This window comes from Solanum dulcamara, chromosome 3, assembly GCF_947179165.1.
Source record: "Solanum dulcamara chromosome 3, daSolDulc1.2, whole genome shotgun sequence".
Lineage (NCBI taxonomy): Eukaryota > Viridiplantae > Streptophyta > Magnoliopsida > Solanales > Solanaceae > Solanum > Solanum dulcamara.
Window position 1 is genome coordinate 3,217,510 of NC_077239.1, and position 16,146 is coordinate 3,233,655.

Below are 16,146 nucleotides of genomic sequence, written 5' to 3' on the forward strand. Positions count from 1 at the left end.
GAGTACCTCTGTGGACATTTTGTCAAATAAATGGAACCTAACATGGGTAAAGTGTTGATAGTATTATTAAATATTTGTCAAATAAGAAAAAATGTGATTTTTTTTAAGACTAACTAAAAAGAAAAGTGTGTAATACAAATTGGACAGACGAAGTATATTATATATATATATAAACAACACTCAGTGTTTTTCTCTATTGGTTGTAGAAACAAATGAAAATGAGATTAATTCTTCTCTTCCTCGTGAGTTTTGTTCCAATCTCCTTTGCCAAAATTCCACCAAGATTCCCTTCTTCTTTTGATGATCACTTATCTAAAGGTCTTAGTAATTATGAGACAAATTACTACACGCAAATTCTTGACCACTTCAATTATAATAATGCACAAACTTTTCAACAAAGATATTTGTTGAATGACAAATATTGGGGTGGTTCTAAGAATAATGATCCTATCTTTGTCTACACTGGCAATGAAGGAAACATTGAATGGTTTACTCAAAACACTGGATTCATGTTTGAAATTGCTCCCCATTTTAATGCCCTCCTAGTCTTCATTGAGGTACTACTCTACTTGTTACAATAATTAACACTATGGTTTTGTTTTCATCAATTTAATATTTTGTGTATTTTCTATGGATTCTTGTTGAGAAATTATACTACATATATATAAGAAACACATTAATCTATAATACTCTTTCTGAGAGACATAATTGTGGAATGTGGTGTTTACTTCTGATCAATACTTTCCTTTTATTTTAGAAAGCAGTAAAAGGCTATTTTGCCTTTCGAGCTTTCGTATTCGATTGACCATAGATGTCTTCGTACTTTCATTTCTTCTTATAAGAAAAGGTATCCATATTCAGTGGCGGAATCAGGATTTTTAATAAGGGGGTTCAAAATCTAAAAAAGTAGACACACGAACTAGCCGAATGTGGTTCAACATCTATTATTTATACATAAAAATATATTTTAACTATGTATAAATAATATAATTTTTCGTCGAGGGGTTTCGAATGAACCCCTGGACACCATGTGAGTCCGCCACTGCCCATATCTTGCCCGACTATTTTGCAATGTCTCTTGCTCAAAGTATTTTATAAACTTGTCATAAAATTACGACAAATTTTAATAACTCGTTTATTTTTGTATTTTTATATATGTTTGCATTGTAGCATAGGTTTTATGGAAAGTCAATACCATATGGAGAAGACAAGTCAATAGCATATTCAAACAAGAGCACATTAGGTTATTTGAGTTCAACACAAGCATTAGCAGATTATGCAACTCTTATTATTGATCTGAAGAACAACTTGACTGCCATTGACTCCCCTGTTGTTGTTTTTGGGGGTTCCTATGGTGGAAGTATGTATATATGTTTTTTTTCGACTGATATCTCAGATGATCACTCAATTAATAGTTATATATCAGAAAATTATATTTTTTCTTAATTCCATTTTTTTTTCATTAAAAGAAAAAATGACTTTTTGAAATAATATAATATTAATTGAGTAGCTATTATTTCAGAAATCAACTCTTATTATATTAATTTCGAGGTCTGGGATATATATTTAATATTATATTCTTGTGGCAATGCAGTGTTGGCAGCATGGTTTAGGCTAAAATACCCACATGTGACCATTGGGGCCTTGGCATCTTCTGCACCAATACTCAATTTTGGCAATATCACTTCTCCGTACTCTTTTAATAATATCATTACACAAGATTTTAAGGTAAAAAACAAAACCTTTTTTTCCTTTTTTATTTGTTCGAGCTTTGATGAATGAAATTAATTATTTAATATTTATGATGGTGAAAGATAACATATATTCCGTGAAATAATCTGTCCTTTCCTTTTCTTGTTTGCTTTTTCTTTGTTACGTTTCCTAATAACTTATATTTACATCTAAGTGATCCAAAGGAAAGCTACCCCTTCACAGTAAATCAGTGAAAAATTTGTGGTAAAAATCATGATATTCTCACTTATTTTTTATCAAACCAACTCACTGAAAAATGCATGATAAAAAAATAGATTTCCACTTAAATAATGAGAAACTTTCTAATTTTTTGATATAAAAACATTAATTTTTTTCCCATTGATTCAATCAAAATATTTGTGTGCATAACCACTAAATATTTTTCATTTAAAAATTCAATGGAGAAATAGTGATGACACATTGTATGTTGAAATGTAAAAGGTATCAATAGTAGTATTAATTAGATAAAAATTGGACAACTATACATTTTAATTTTGGAATTAAGTTTCTTATGATTGAATTGTATTTTACCGCATTTTAGAATAACCCCAAATCATCAAATAATAATAATAATAATAATTTTTAGTAGTGTACTTTTTTTTTTGTCACTTATTATTTTTCTTGACTTATATATATCTATCTGAAAAAATAAAACAGGGTGAAAGTGAGAATTGTTACAAGGTGATTAAAGGATCATGGAAACAAATTGAAGATATGTCTAAAACAAAAGGTGGATTGGAGAAACTCAGAAAGTCATTCAGAATATGCAAGTAAGAATTATCTTTAATAGTAGTCTAATTAATTAAGGTGGAGAATAAAATACTAATTAATGCTTTTTTGATTTGGTAAAGTGGACAATTAATATGAGACAACGTATTTTAGTATAATGATCAACTAATATGAGACGGAGAGAGTACTTTCTTTGTTCACTTTTACTTGTCACATTTCGCTTTTCAAGAGTCAAACTGCATAAACTTTGACAAACATTTTAAGATGTATATATTTTTTCATCGTGTTAGTATGAGAAATATTGCAACTTTAGTATAGTTTTCGAACATCTGAATTTAAAATTTAAATATTGAATTAGCCTAATTTAATTGAGTTTCGAAGATTAGTCAAATTGATTCTCATAAAACGAATGAACAAAAGGGAGTATTATTAAATGGCATAGTGATGGGAAATATTTTAATCAGTATTCATGAATATGGGAAATAATAATTAATAATTAATTAATAAGATTGTTTATTAATTATTTATAGGAATTATATTAGCCAAGGTTCTCTTGAAAATTGGCTCTCAACAGCCTTCATCTACACAGCCATGACTGATTATCCAACTCCTTCCAATTTCCTTAATCCATTGCCAGCCTATCCAGTAAAGCAGGTACAATTTCTTAATTACATAAATGTGATAAACTTGATTAAATAATGTTTTATTTTTATGTTACGTACCGTAAAGTAACTAATATTTTCTATGTCTCGATTTATGTGACATATTTTTATTTTTGTGTGGATTAAAAAAAATACTAAATACATTTCTATATTTAATAGTAATTTAACTTTAAAATGCTCATTGTATCCTTCATCAGATGATTTATAGCTACATAAACAGCTATGACACGACTTATTTTAAATCATAAGTTTTAAAAGTTTTTATTTCATTCTTAAATTCCGTGGCAAGTCAAATTAGAGAGTATTACAAAAAGCAAAAAATAATGATACCATTTGAAAAGATACACTCCATCTGTTCAATTTTACTTGTCCACGTTGAACTTCGTACACCCTTTAAGAAACAATGATTGACATGAATATTTTACTACATAATATTCATATTAATTGATGTTAAAATTAGATCTTGAAAAATGATTTGCGAAATAAATAATCAATACTAAGGGTAAAACATGTAGAAAAAAATTATCTTTTTTCTTATATATTAAAAATGACAAATAAAAATAAAAATTTATTTTTGAAATAATGGACAAAATAAAAATGAACAGAGAGGATATATTAATATAATATGGTTGAGGTTTTCAACTTTTCTATTTCTTATTAATTAATTAAAGCCGTATGCCAACCAACGCTTAATTTTGAGCAATATATATATAGGCTATAAGTAAAGAATAATTATCATCATATAAGTAAAATATATTTGGGACAAAAGACATATTGGTCATCATTTCATTTTTCTTTCATGAGTTTTTGTTAATTAATTAGTAGATTATATTCATCTAATAATATACACTAATAATTAATAATATTTATGTAGATGTGCAAGGCAATTGATGATCCAAAGATTGGAAAGGATACATTTGGGAAAGTTTATGGTGCTGCCAACATATATTATAACTACACTGGAAATGCCACTTGTTTCGATCTCAACAATAATTCCGATCCTCACGGTCTTGCTAGATGGACTTGGCAGGTATATATATTATGAAATCCCTCAAATTAATTAGGAATACACGTACTTAGGTAAGTTAGCTAAGATTACTTTTTCATTCTTAATAATATTACTACTAATATTCAAAAAATTTACAATTCATGCCAAGTTAATTACAAGGGGATATTGAAAAAAAAAGTTGTTTATTCCAAATATTCAATTCAAGACCTAAGGAATCTCAATCAGCTCGGATCGTTTGATAGGATATATACAAATAATATTGAATTAGTAATGCTGACATTAATAATACTGCAGGCATGCACGGAGATGGTAATGCCTACAGGCGGGAACAACAAGGAGAGTATATTTCCGCGCTCCGAGTGGGATTATAATGAAAGGGCCCAAATTTGCAAATTAGCTTTCGGCGTTGAGCCCAGACCAAATTGGGTAACTACAGAATTTGGTGGCTATGTAAGTTGGTCCCTTATAGGCCCAGCCCAAAATAATAACTTTCAACCCAGGTCCAACCAACCTTATAACAAATTTTATTTGAAAAAATTATCTAAATATACATTTTATTTTTTCATCATTTCTAAAATTTCCTACCATTTAAAAAAAAAATCAAAATCCCTTCTCAGATATATTACTCGCCTCTCGTTGATACATCCCTTCCCTATGTATCCGGATGTCCTATCCCCTCTCTGATACATATCTATCCCCTTTAGGATACATCCTTCCCCTATATATTCGGATGTCTGCTGATATATCCGGAAGTTCAGTAATGTATTCGAAATTCATAAATTTGAAGGAATTTTTGAAATTTGAAGGAATTTTTGTAATTTGAAAAAGAGTAGAAAAATAATGTAATTAGCTCTAACACTATGAGATTTATGTAGATTACACATTTTTTTTGTTTTTCAGAATATTGAAAGGGTATTAAAGAGGTTTGGAAGCAACATCATCTTCTTTAATGGGCTAAGAGACCCATGGAGTGGTGCAGGGTTGGTCACTTCATATATATTATATATTTTGTTTTGTCTAAAATTCTTTTTTTTCACATAAATATTCACAAGTTGTTTGTATTTATATATTTTTTTAACAGAGTGCTTAAGGATATATCTAAAAGCATAGTTGCTATCGTCGCAAAAGAAGGTTAGTAAGATCCACTGACGTAACGTTCTTAATATTCATATGTGTATGAAAAGAGAGTTACACATATATATGTTTATATAACACTATTAAAAATCATTATTTTTACACGAAATTTTTCACTGAAAAATATTCAGTGGGTATTCGCGTAGATATTTTGATTGGATCGGTAAGAAAGAAAAAATTAGGACAAAATCTGTTTCACACCATGCATTTTTCAAGTGAACTGAATCGCTGAAAAATAAGTAGAAAGTCATATTCTATAAGCACAAATTTCCCATAGGAGAAAAACGTTGTTTCTAATAGTGTCACGGGTCTTATTATTTTTTTTTTTTTAAATCACTTGTAGGTGCACATCACGTGGACCTTAGATGGTCAAGCAAAGAAGATCCAGAATGGCTCCAACAAGTGAGGGAAAGAGAGATCAGTATCATATCCAATTGGCTCTCTCAATATTATCAATCTTTAAATGAAATATACTAATGAAGTGATTCTACTTATAACATGATTCTCAAATGTTCAATAAATATATATACATTGTTGTGCTTTACCCTTTGGTATGTGAAGCATCTCTAGTGCTAGCAATATATAATGAGTCAGTGGGTTGGTCGGGATAGAAAGAGAAGAAATACAAATTGAACTGAAAATCTTTGTTGGAGATATTCATTTTTCTGGAGAGACGAATAAGATATCTAGACATATCGATTTGCATTACTTGAATAATATATGTCTTCAAAAAGTGCTTGTAAAGAGAGAATATCAAAGTAAAGGAAAAATATATATGCACTTTGCAAAAGTGATTTTCATTCAACTTCTTGTTAGAAAATGTAGTGTAGAAAGACCAAATTGTAACCAATATGGGCCAATACTACCAAATTGGGCCTTATTATTTTGGGCGACTCCCCAGAATTTTCCTTTTGAAAGTTGTATTCGGCACTAAGCTTAAACATAAGAACCTTTCATATGTAATTAGATAGTTAAATTTCCTTGACATTATATATACTCAATTAAGATTTTAGAGTGGATCCTGTACCGCGCAATTCGAATTTAATCGATATTATAATATAAGCATCGATTATCAAGTGGAAACTGAAAAAAAAAAGAAGAGATACTCAATCGAGATTCTCACGTTCAGAGAGCGTTCTGTACTGTACTATTTGAATTTAGTCGGTGCTCTAATACGGACATCGAATCAAGTGGAAAATGAAAAAAAATCAAAATTCTCAAAAGCAAGATTATAGTTAAGCATTACATTTTAACAAACTGATGAAAACTAATTTTTATTTTTATAAGGAAAAACGACCTTGTTATTATCTATGACAACTCCTTGGTCTTATTCATATTGATTGATGTTTTTTTATTGATTGCTAATTGACTAATTAGTTGAAGTCATTTCTAGATCCTTAATTATTCCAAGAGAGGAGAAAACAATATATAAAAGCTTAACTAAGATGAATATATATGTTTTAAACCAAAATAGAAATTCAATGAAATGGACAAATCAGTCTCATATTTTCCATTCAAAGTTAGGCATATAAAGAATATGACAGGTTATTTTAATGCCTCATAATTCTCTAATTTCAATTATTATTTCTTCAATTTGGTCGGTGACAAATTTCTCTGAATTGTTTGACCTATATATATATATGAGAAGAAATAAAGTACAAATTAAAATAAGAACGTATTAATTTGACCCTTTATGTCACAACTTGAATAATAATTTAATGACATCATATATATGTTATTTTTTTATTTTCTAAATTACTAAGCTTATTTTCATTAATTATTAGGTAGGACTTATGTCTAGGAGTGAAAAAGTAACAGTACGTAATTTAATTGTTTCCGCATGAATCATGCCATTAATTAATAATGTCCTTCTAGCTAGGTTGTAAGTAGCACTAATTGACAAATAATTTATTGGGACAACATACCTGCGTACCTAATAATACTTTTCTTCGTTTCATATTTATATTAGAGTTCGATTAAATTTGAATTTATGTCAAAAATTCTCACATTAAAAAATAAAACGTTTCCTAACAAAAGTGAGTCCATACTCGAATACTGATCTTCGTTTACTTCTTATTGTTTGTATTGTTTTGAAGAAATTAATATGTTACGTCGAGAAATAATACTATATATATTTTGTTGTATTAATATTTAATTTTCTTTCGGATATATGGATGATAGGATTTTTTCTTTCGAAAATATTCCTTTGCTAAGTAATTCAATTTTTAGGATTTAAAAGATTTATCACAAGATAGTGTTACATCAAATAACAATATAGGGGGGAAAGGGACATAAATATGCCGTCCAACTATGCAGGTAGTAGTGGATTAAGACAGGACTTGGAAATTAAATAACAAAAGTTTGGTACAACTACAAATAAATGTATATGTATATATTTTTAATTACGATTAGGAGTGTCGAATGAGCAAGTTGAATTAAATGTATTTAAAAACATCAAAAAGTTATTTGAGCGGATGTGTATTAGTTCTTCGTAATGTTAAACCTAAAATCATGAATTGATTCAGTTAAACTACTTATATGTGGTGTATTATTAACAATTTCTACACAAGGTAGCAAAATGATACCTTGAGCAGTTATATATTCAGAACCCTTGATACAAATAGACACATTCAAAACTCCATATAAATTACTTCTGACTATAATTTTTTTCAAATTCATTAAAATTTCATGTATAACTTTTATACGTGTGAAACATGTTTCTTCTATCTCTCCAAATAAAGTTTTTCACATCACTATGCTTATTGTGTCGGTTTGATATTTCATAAGTGAAAACCGAATAAAATGTCCATAAAAAAAATCTAAAATCTGTTCTTGATTCAACACACTTTTACTATAATACCCAAGTAAATACTATTACTTTCTCTCAAATTATAATACTATTAATTATTTGATTAAATTAGCAAATCTTCTATTTCACTTGAGATTTCTACTTTAATAGGAAAACAATAAAAGATTGAAAACTGAGAGAATGGGAATAAAATTTCTTCAGAAATTGCAGTTGGAGTGTGTAATTAATTAATTAGGACCACACTTATAATGGGACCTTGAGGATAAATTTATTCCAACCACTCTCATCTCATTATATTTCTACCATTTTCTATATTCAACCTAGCTCCATCACATTAATTAGCTATATATATATATATATATATATATATATGAGTCCAATATTGGTCATGAAAGTAACTTAATTAAATTGATATGAATGACATTTTTTTATATATTAAAAATAGGAAATGAAAGTCACTTTATTAAAAAAAATTATTTTTGAATCAAACTATTGACGATAAAGATATTTTTAGATCAAACTATTAACTAAGTAAATTTTTGTTTATGGATATTTTTGACAATTTTCCATATAAATTAAAACACATGTTGGTATAAAAAGTGTGAGGAAAAAAAAAAGGAGAAAGAAATGGGCGGTGGCAGAGTACAGCTGAAAGTAAAAAGAAGATGGAAAATTAATTGGGCCTGGGTGTTTTATGTGGGCCCACAGATAAGTGGGCCTCCAACATGCAGCACGCTTTTTGTCAATTAAATAGTATAATATAATTATAATATATGATTTCTAAAATGAATTGGGACCATTTTCTGAAGCAGGCCAAACAATCAGAAAAAAGAGAAGACAACAACAATATATTCACTATAATTCTATAAAATAGAAATTAAGAAGGATAGAATATACGCAGATTTTATTACTATCTTAGAAGTAAAAATTGATTCTACTTTCGATAGACCCTGAAAAACAATCGAAAGTGGTACAGAGAAAGAAATAACAAAGATAAAGACAATCATGAAAAAATATCTTAAATAATAGTCTTTTTTTTTTTGGTAAATATTATCTTCTTTTTATATCTTAAATAATAGTCATAACAAGACACAACAATATAATCAAAATGTAAAAAACACCCACAAATAATAACCAAACTCAAAGGACAAAGAAATTACAAAAGTAATACGTGGCTGCTTCTTTACATATAACATGTATCGTTTTTTTTTCTTCTTTTTTTTTTGTTTACTAAAATAAATGATTGCACACAATAATAGAGTATGTGTATATTACAAAAGCTTTTGTTCATTGTGTGCTGCAAACATGTACATATATTAATAGAGCAAAATTATAACTTATATATATATATTTCGCATGGCCTATATTTACCTAACAATATCAGCATTTAATTTGTGTAAGAACATAACATCAATCTCTCACATTTATACTCTTGCAAAACTCAAATAGTATATATGACATTGTAACGTGATTTGATAGTATATCAGCAGGGGCAGAGCCAATTAGGATTGATAGAGTCGAATGAACTTCTTTTGGTGAAAAATTTCATTATTTATACATGATTTTGAATTAATTTATATATATATTAGATGTTGAATCCTTTTTTAAAATTTATTTGTGTGTTTACTTTAACGCGGTCGCTGTATTTAATCTTGTTTTACTATCTCATAAAATAGTAGGGTATGGAGTTAGGTGTAAATATTTAGGGGTGGTCCAAAATGCATTTCATGTAAACATCATTGAGTAGTGTACAACCTAGCTAGAGCTAAAGGGATGAAGATGTATATTGATATGTTTGAGCTGTAAATTAATTAAAAGAATATTTATTTGTGACAGTATAGTATGTATATTGTAGGTCGTAATTAAGAGCTCTAGAACAAAATACTTACATAATTTCATAAGAGTAAAACTTTTATAGTATATGAACTTTTTATATCATAATTAGTAAATAAACAATGGATATATGTATAATTTAAAGACATTAGATCTAGCTCATAATTGGTTCAGTTGATTTGAACGTACCAAACCTCTATCAAGAATTTTTAAATCAAGTTTTGTATATTGATCAACTCATATTCAAGGTCGAGAGGAGGCAAATGCTCCCGGTACAAACTTATACCCTGTTTAGATGGACTTATTTTAAGCAACTTATAAGTTAAAAACTGCTTATAAGTTGGAAAAAAAATAAGTAGGTGCAGCCCAACTTATTTTTTTTTTGACTTATAAGCTGCTTAAAATAAATCCGTTCAAACAAACTTAATTATTTATTGAGGCTTATTTTAAGCACAAAATGACTTTAAATTGGCCAGTCAAACACTCAAAAACAAAAAATTGAATATGGAGTCACCTTTGTTAGAGAAGACTTTATTCTTAATATGAAACTTCTCGGCGCAAATTCAAATTTGATCGGACCCCAATTTGAATATCGAACATTAAATAAAAAATCAAACCAAAAAGAAGAGAAAGTGGACTTGAATGACCGACCTGATTTCTTAGGATTGAGATGGAATTATAGTTGATGATTATCAAGTCGTTGTAGTCCATCAAAATCATATCTTATGTACCAAATATAAATTAGAATGAATCAATAAAAACAAAGTCCAATCAAAAAGTGAAATCGATCGATCAAGCAAAAATATAAACGCAACTACATTTGGTCTAAAACTTTTTTATTATCCACTATATCCAAGATATTTTTTACATAGCTAGGTATTTTGGTAGTTACATCCTTCATCCACACATGCAAAATTTGAATTTAAATTTTATGATTTTTAAATTTTTCAATAATAATTTTAAGTGATAATAACTAATTTTAAATTTAATATTTATACATATTTAATAAATTTATTAATATAAATATATTATTTAAACAAAATCTATTAGATTCGAACGAATTCGTTCATATATACGTAAATTTCTGAGAGTCCAATATAACGGCTTAGCTTCATGATTGATCAGATTGTATGGTCACCTTAAAGATCCACCTTTGATACCCAAATTAATTAAAAGAATAAGTAGCAATGCATCGAACTGTTAATTTTCTTTTTTAAATTCGAACTCTAAATATGAATTTTTTTGGTAAAAAATGCTATCTCTAAATAGAACTCTATCAAATACGAATTCGAATTAATTGGATTTTAATGCGGTATCTGAATATCGGGTGCATGGGGAAACAAAAAAAAAAGATAAAGACCACCTCATACATTAATACCATCACCATTACCAACATGAGTTATGGTGCAGTGGTGAGACTGCTTCACTCTTAATCAGAGGTCTCGGATTCGATCTCTGGGGATGGAAAAAATCATGTTGGGAGCGTCACCCCCTAATAGGCCCTGCAGTGCGTGATCCTAATTTAATCGATGCTTCACGGATATCGAACACCAGGTGGGAAATTAAAAAAAATACCATCACTATTTTCTCCCGAAAGACATGGTATGGCTTTGTGATTAGAATTATCGACTAATATTAATTTGTTCGATTTGATTTAATTTTTTCGAAGATAAAGTGAAAATTAGGACCTTAATTTGAGAGGCAAGTAGCATGTGTAATACTTAGGTTCAAATCCAACGTGACCTTTTTTTAATTACGTTTTAATTATCTATTTATTTAAATGACTTTCAATGACCCAAAGAGCAACACTTTGACTTGACCTTTCTTAATTAGATGAAACACATGTTATTAATATATAATCATAGTACTTAGATAAAATAATTGTAGCCCTACTTAATTAGATGCCAAATTATCAACATCAAATAATTATAAATTATGAGTTCAATTAAATATATAATTCCCCGACAATACTCCTTTATTTTAATCCTTATAATTAGTCATTAATTAAATTGGAAGATGCGTATCAATTAGTTTGGATTATGATTCATTGTTCTTGGTCTGAGATAATCTTTAGGGAGATATATGTTACATTGCACTGATACAATCCAATATTTTATTTTAATTTACTTTAGTGATTCTTATTGTTTTAAATGAATTAATACAACGCCAACTCACTACTAAAGAAAGACTTGGTCATTATTATTTCACGTCTACCTGGCTGCAGGAGGCGTAGCCACCTATTGCTTATAGGTTCATTTGAATTATTTTTTTTTTGATAAAAAATTATATTATTTAAATATACTAAAAATAATTTTTATGTATATATAATAAATGCAAACTTCTTTCAATAAGTTTATGTGTCTTCATTTAAAATTCTCCAAAACATTATTATTATTATTATTATTATTATTATTATTATTATTATTACACACTGCTAAAAAATCTATTTTTTTTCATTCAATGTTTTCACTAAAAAGTGTTCAGCATATTTTTAATTTCAATAGATATTTTGATTGAATTAATATAAAAATAAATGAATAATTATTTCATATGAAAAATTAAAAGATGTTGTTATTCTTTAGATGAAAATCTATTTTTTATTTTGTATTTATTTAATAAATTGATTCGATGAATCTTTTTCTTTTACTAATTTACGATAAGAAAAATATTTATTTCTGTGATAGATTGGTGATACCTCACAGATAGGTTTTCTTACTTGGAAATTGGACAAGTCCAGATTTGGAAGTATTTAATTTATTTCTTGTTATCACCTCACTTTTTAAGAGTAGTCACCACTTTCCCCAAATATATCATCATATTGTCTTGTTCCACCCCATTTGGAAAATAATATTTTATTGAAGATAATGTAGTTAATATTTTTAAAATAAAAATCCTTTCAACAACAACGTGGTAAATTCCTCACCTAACAATGAATTTTGGATTTACTTAAAATGTATGACATGACCAAATATGAACAATATAATATGCATTTATTCACAAGCATATATTTTTAATTAATTAAGTATTAATCAACTCATCATAGTAAGTACTTAATTCTTTGATGCATATATATATAATTGAACATATAACTAATCATGAACAAAGAAAATATTTTAAAAAATTAATTACTTGATGGATTGCTTCTTCATAAGTAACACTAATTTTAATTTATGCAAGATTAATAACTCCTTTTGACACTCTTGAATTATGTTTAACGACTCCATTTAATTTATCTAAAAGAAACAAACCTCATACTTTGGTAATGGTTGTTTGTTTGACAGTTATATTAAAAAATGCTTCTCCTAAGAGGATTACTATGACTACATCATCATCGAGCCACTCTGATTTGAATATGCTAGGTTGTTTGATAAAATTCAAACAGCCAGAAAGGATAGTTGTTGAGTATTTAAAAAGTAGAGTAATAAATAAAAATGTAAATGCATACAAATTTAATGAATGATATAAGAATTATTTTTTGAATCATTAACCAACTCAATATCAATTCTGACTAAACTATTACGTTTCAATCCCAAATAAGTTGCCATATGAATATTTTTTACTTTTCATGTTACTCCATGTATTTTATATCTATGATAAATATTTATGTGATCTTAGATGGGGATAGTATTTTATTTTATGTATAATATTGCTCGTGAATTGGAGCCAAATTAAGTTAGATAGAAGGTGGCTTTTGACTTTATCTTATGAATAAAATTAAAGAGATTGGAAGAAGCATGTGAGATATGTGTTAATGATTGATTATAAGATGACACAATATTGTTTTTATTGAGATTTGAGGGACATGCACGTATATATATATAACAAATTAATTAAAGATTCCCAACAACCTCAATAATTATACAATATATATATTTTTGTGTGTGTTCCCAACATCTACTTATTAAACAACTACTCTCACGTACGTACCTTTTCAAGGGTGTCTGAATCTACCTGGAAAACTGAGGGAGGATTTATTTGTAAAATGAGTTTCAGAATCTAACTCATCCCTTAAAAGCTAATTCAAATATATTAATTTTATTAATTATTGACGTGAGTCTTTTTTAACTCACGTCCAAGGCTGGATATCTAATACGTGGACTTTGATTTGGGGCAACCATCAAGTGAGATGAGTATTGTTTTGATATCAGGTAAAGTTAGGTTTTCAGCTTAATTCACACTTCAAAAGCCAGTTCAATGAGAAAAGATTGTTCAAGTCTTATAAGGAGACCATCCATCTCATTAACTGTTGATGCGAGACTTTTTCATTCTTCAATATCCCATCTCACACCCAAAATTGAACATCTTGTGTGTGGATAAATAATTTGGGAATCCAACTTCTGGTGAGATGGATTATGCCCTGATATCATGTAAAATTAGGTCTTGAGTCTAAATCACATCTCAAAAAATAATTCAACTGAAAAAAGAATTGTCAAAATTTTATAAAGAAATCACACATCTTATTAATCTTCAAAGCAGGGGCGGACGTACATGGTGTCCAGGGGTTCATTCGAACCCTCTTCGTTAAAAAATTACACTATATATATAAGCTAAATTTTTTAATTTATGAGTATATATTTAACATTGAACTCCCTAAGCATAAGCCAAGGACTAGCTTAGTGGCAAAGTATCCTAAATTTTGTTGAAGAGATTAAAAAAAAGTTCAATTTGAGGAGTTCCCTTGTTAATTTGTACCCATCATCAAACATCAATGGAAAATGAAACTTTGTTAAAGATAATTAAAACATGACAACATCTAAGATGGATTATATAACTAATCTAACATGAAAGGTTATCAAAACGTATAATACATAAACATGATTTTAAATTTGATTTAGCTAAATATTTATATTTTTTAATTTTGAGTGTGTATAAATAGATATACGTATACATGACAATTCGTATGACATACACTTAAATTGATTTGTATTATATCATGTAGGATGCGTGTATCTATTTATTCAACTCTATATTATATAAGTTTAAGTATCTATTTATGCATATTTAAAATTACGTTGAAAAATATAAATATTAGTTAAAATCAAATTTAAAAGCACTTATATATATTATGCCTTATAATAAATGCTTGAGTCTAGCCACCAACTTGTCACAAACATACAAAAAGGGGGAGACCACCATTTCAAATACTGGACATGAAATCTATATATTCGATCACTTGCTACATACATATTTTTATTCATAAAAAGATTAACCTCTGTATTTATAGTAAATGACTCAAAACTTTGCAAAATTCTCTGTATCGAGAAATTTTAGTAAGTGTCTAGATTCATTTTTCCCCTAACAAAAAAGAAAAATAACTCCGCTTCATCTTTAACGGCAGAGTTAGAATTTTTAGCAAGAGAATTCAAAATTTAAAAAAGTAGACACATGAAATTAATTGAACAAGGTTCGACATATATTACATATACATAAAAAAATTATTTTAATCATGTATAATTAGTATAAATTTTTGTCGAAGGGGGTTCGGATGAACCCCCTCAGTGTAAGGTGACTCCGCCCTTGTCTGACTCAATTTGTACTATTCATTTTTTTAATTCAATCCAAAAAAGAATGACTTATTTTTATATCGAATAACAATTTAACTTTAAAACATTGATTTTACATAAATATTTATGACTTATTTTAAATCATAAATTTTATAATTATTTCTTTTGACTCAATACCAAGTCAAGCTAATCACATATATTATATTGGGACAGGGAGTGTACTATATATATAAGTATCTTAGAATCTATATTAATAATTTTATTCGTCCACAAAATTTTGATAGCAAATACCTTTTGATAGAAAAATACACAGATATAGTTGATGAAATAATTGAGTTGATATAAATTTATTTAAATATTTTTACATAAATAAATGAGAGGAGATAATTGAAACAGGAAGTCTAAAGAAGAAAAAATGCGGTTTCCTTCTATTTTCTGTTTTCATTGGACAAATCTTATCTCATCATCTTCATAATTAATAATTGCTGTCATGCACGTGACTTATTAGGTTGTGTATCGATCGATTCAATTCTGTTCGATTTTGAAATTTATCAATTTGATTTATTGACTATTAATTTATAGACATGTTAAATTGTTATAGTATCATTAAGATATCGATTTATTGATTATTGATTTAACCATTAAGATTTCACAAAAAAAATAATTGAAAATAAAGTAACAAATCAAATAAACCATACACATGAGTTGACTAAT

The 16,146-nt window shown here is 27.8% G+C and overlaps 1 protein-coding gene across 2 annotated transcripts; it reads left to right on the top strand.

Moving 5' to 3' along the window:
* The first annotated feature begins 211 nt into the window (after positions 1-211).
* Positions 212-5,829, top strand: LOC129881449 (uncharacterized). 2 transcript variants are annotated; one of them, XM_055955654.1, is made up of 10 exons: positions 212-557; positions 1,171-1,360; positions 1,595-1,728; positions 2,410-2,522; positions 3,012-3,135; positions 4,018-4,173; positions 4,447-4,602; positions 5,053-5,132; positions 5,234-5,283; positions 5,630-5,829. In XM_055955654.1, exons 1-10 carry the CDS (start codon positions 213-215, stop codon positions 5,761-5,763), a joined length of 1,482 nt encoding a protein of 493 aa, XP_055811629.1. In that variant the 5' UTR covers position 212; the 3' UTR covers positions 5,764-5,829. The 2 variants fall into 2 exon arrangements, with proteins under 2 accessions (XP_055811629.1, XP_055811631.1); XM_055955656.1 differs by having other exon boundaries at positions 4,447-4,578.
* Positions 5,830-16,146: the final 10,317 nt, after the last annotated feature.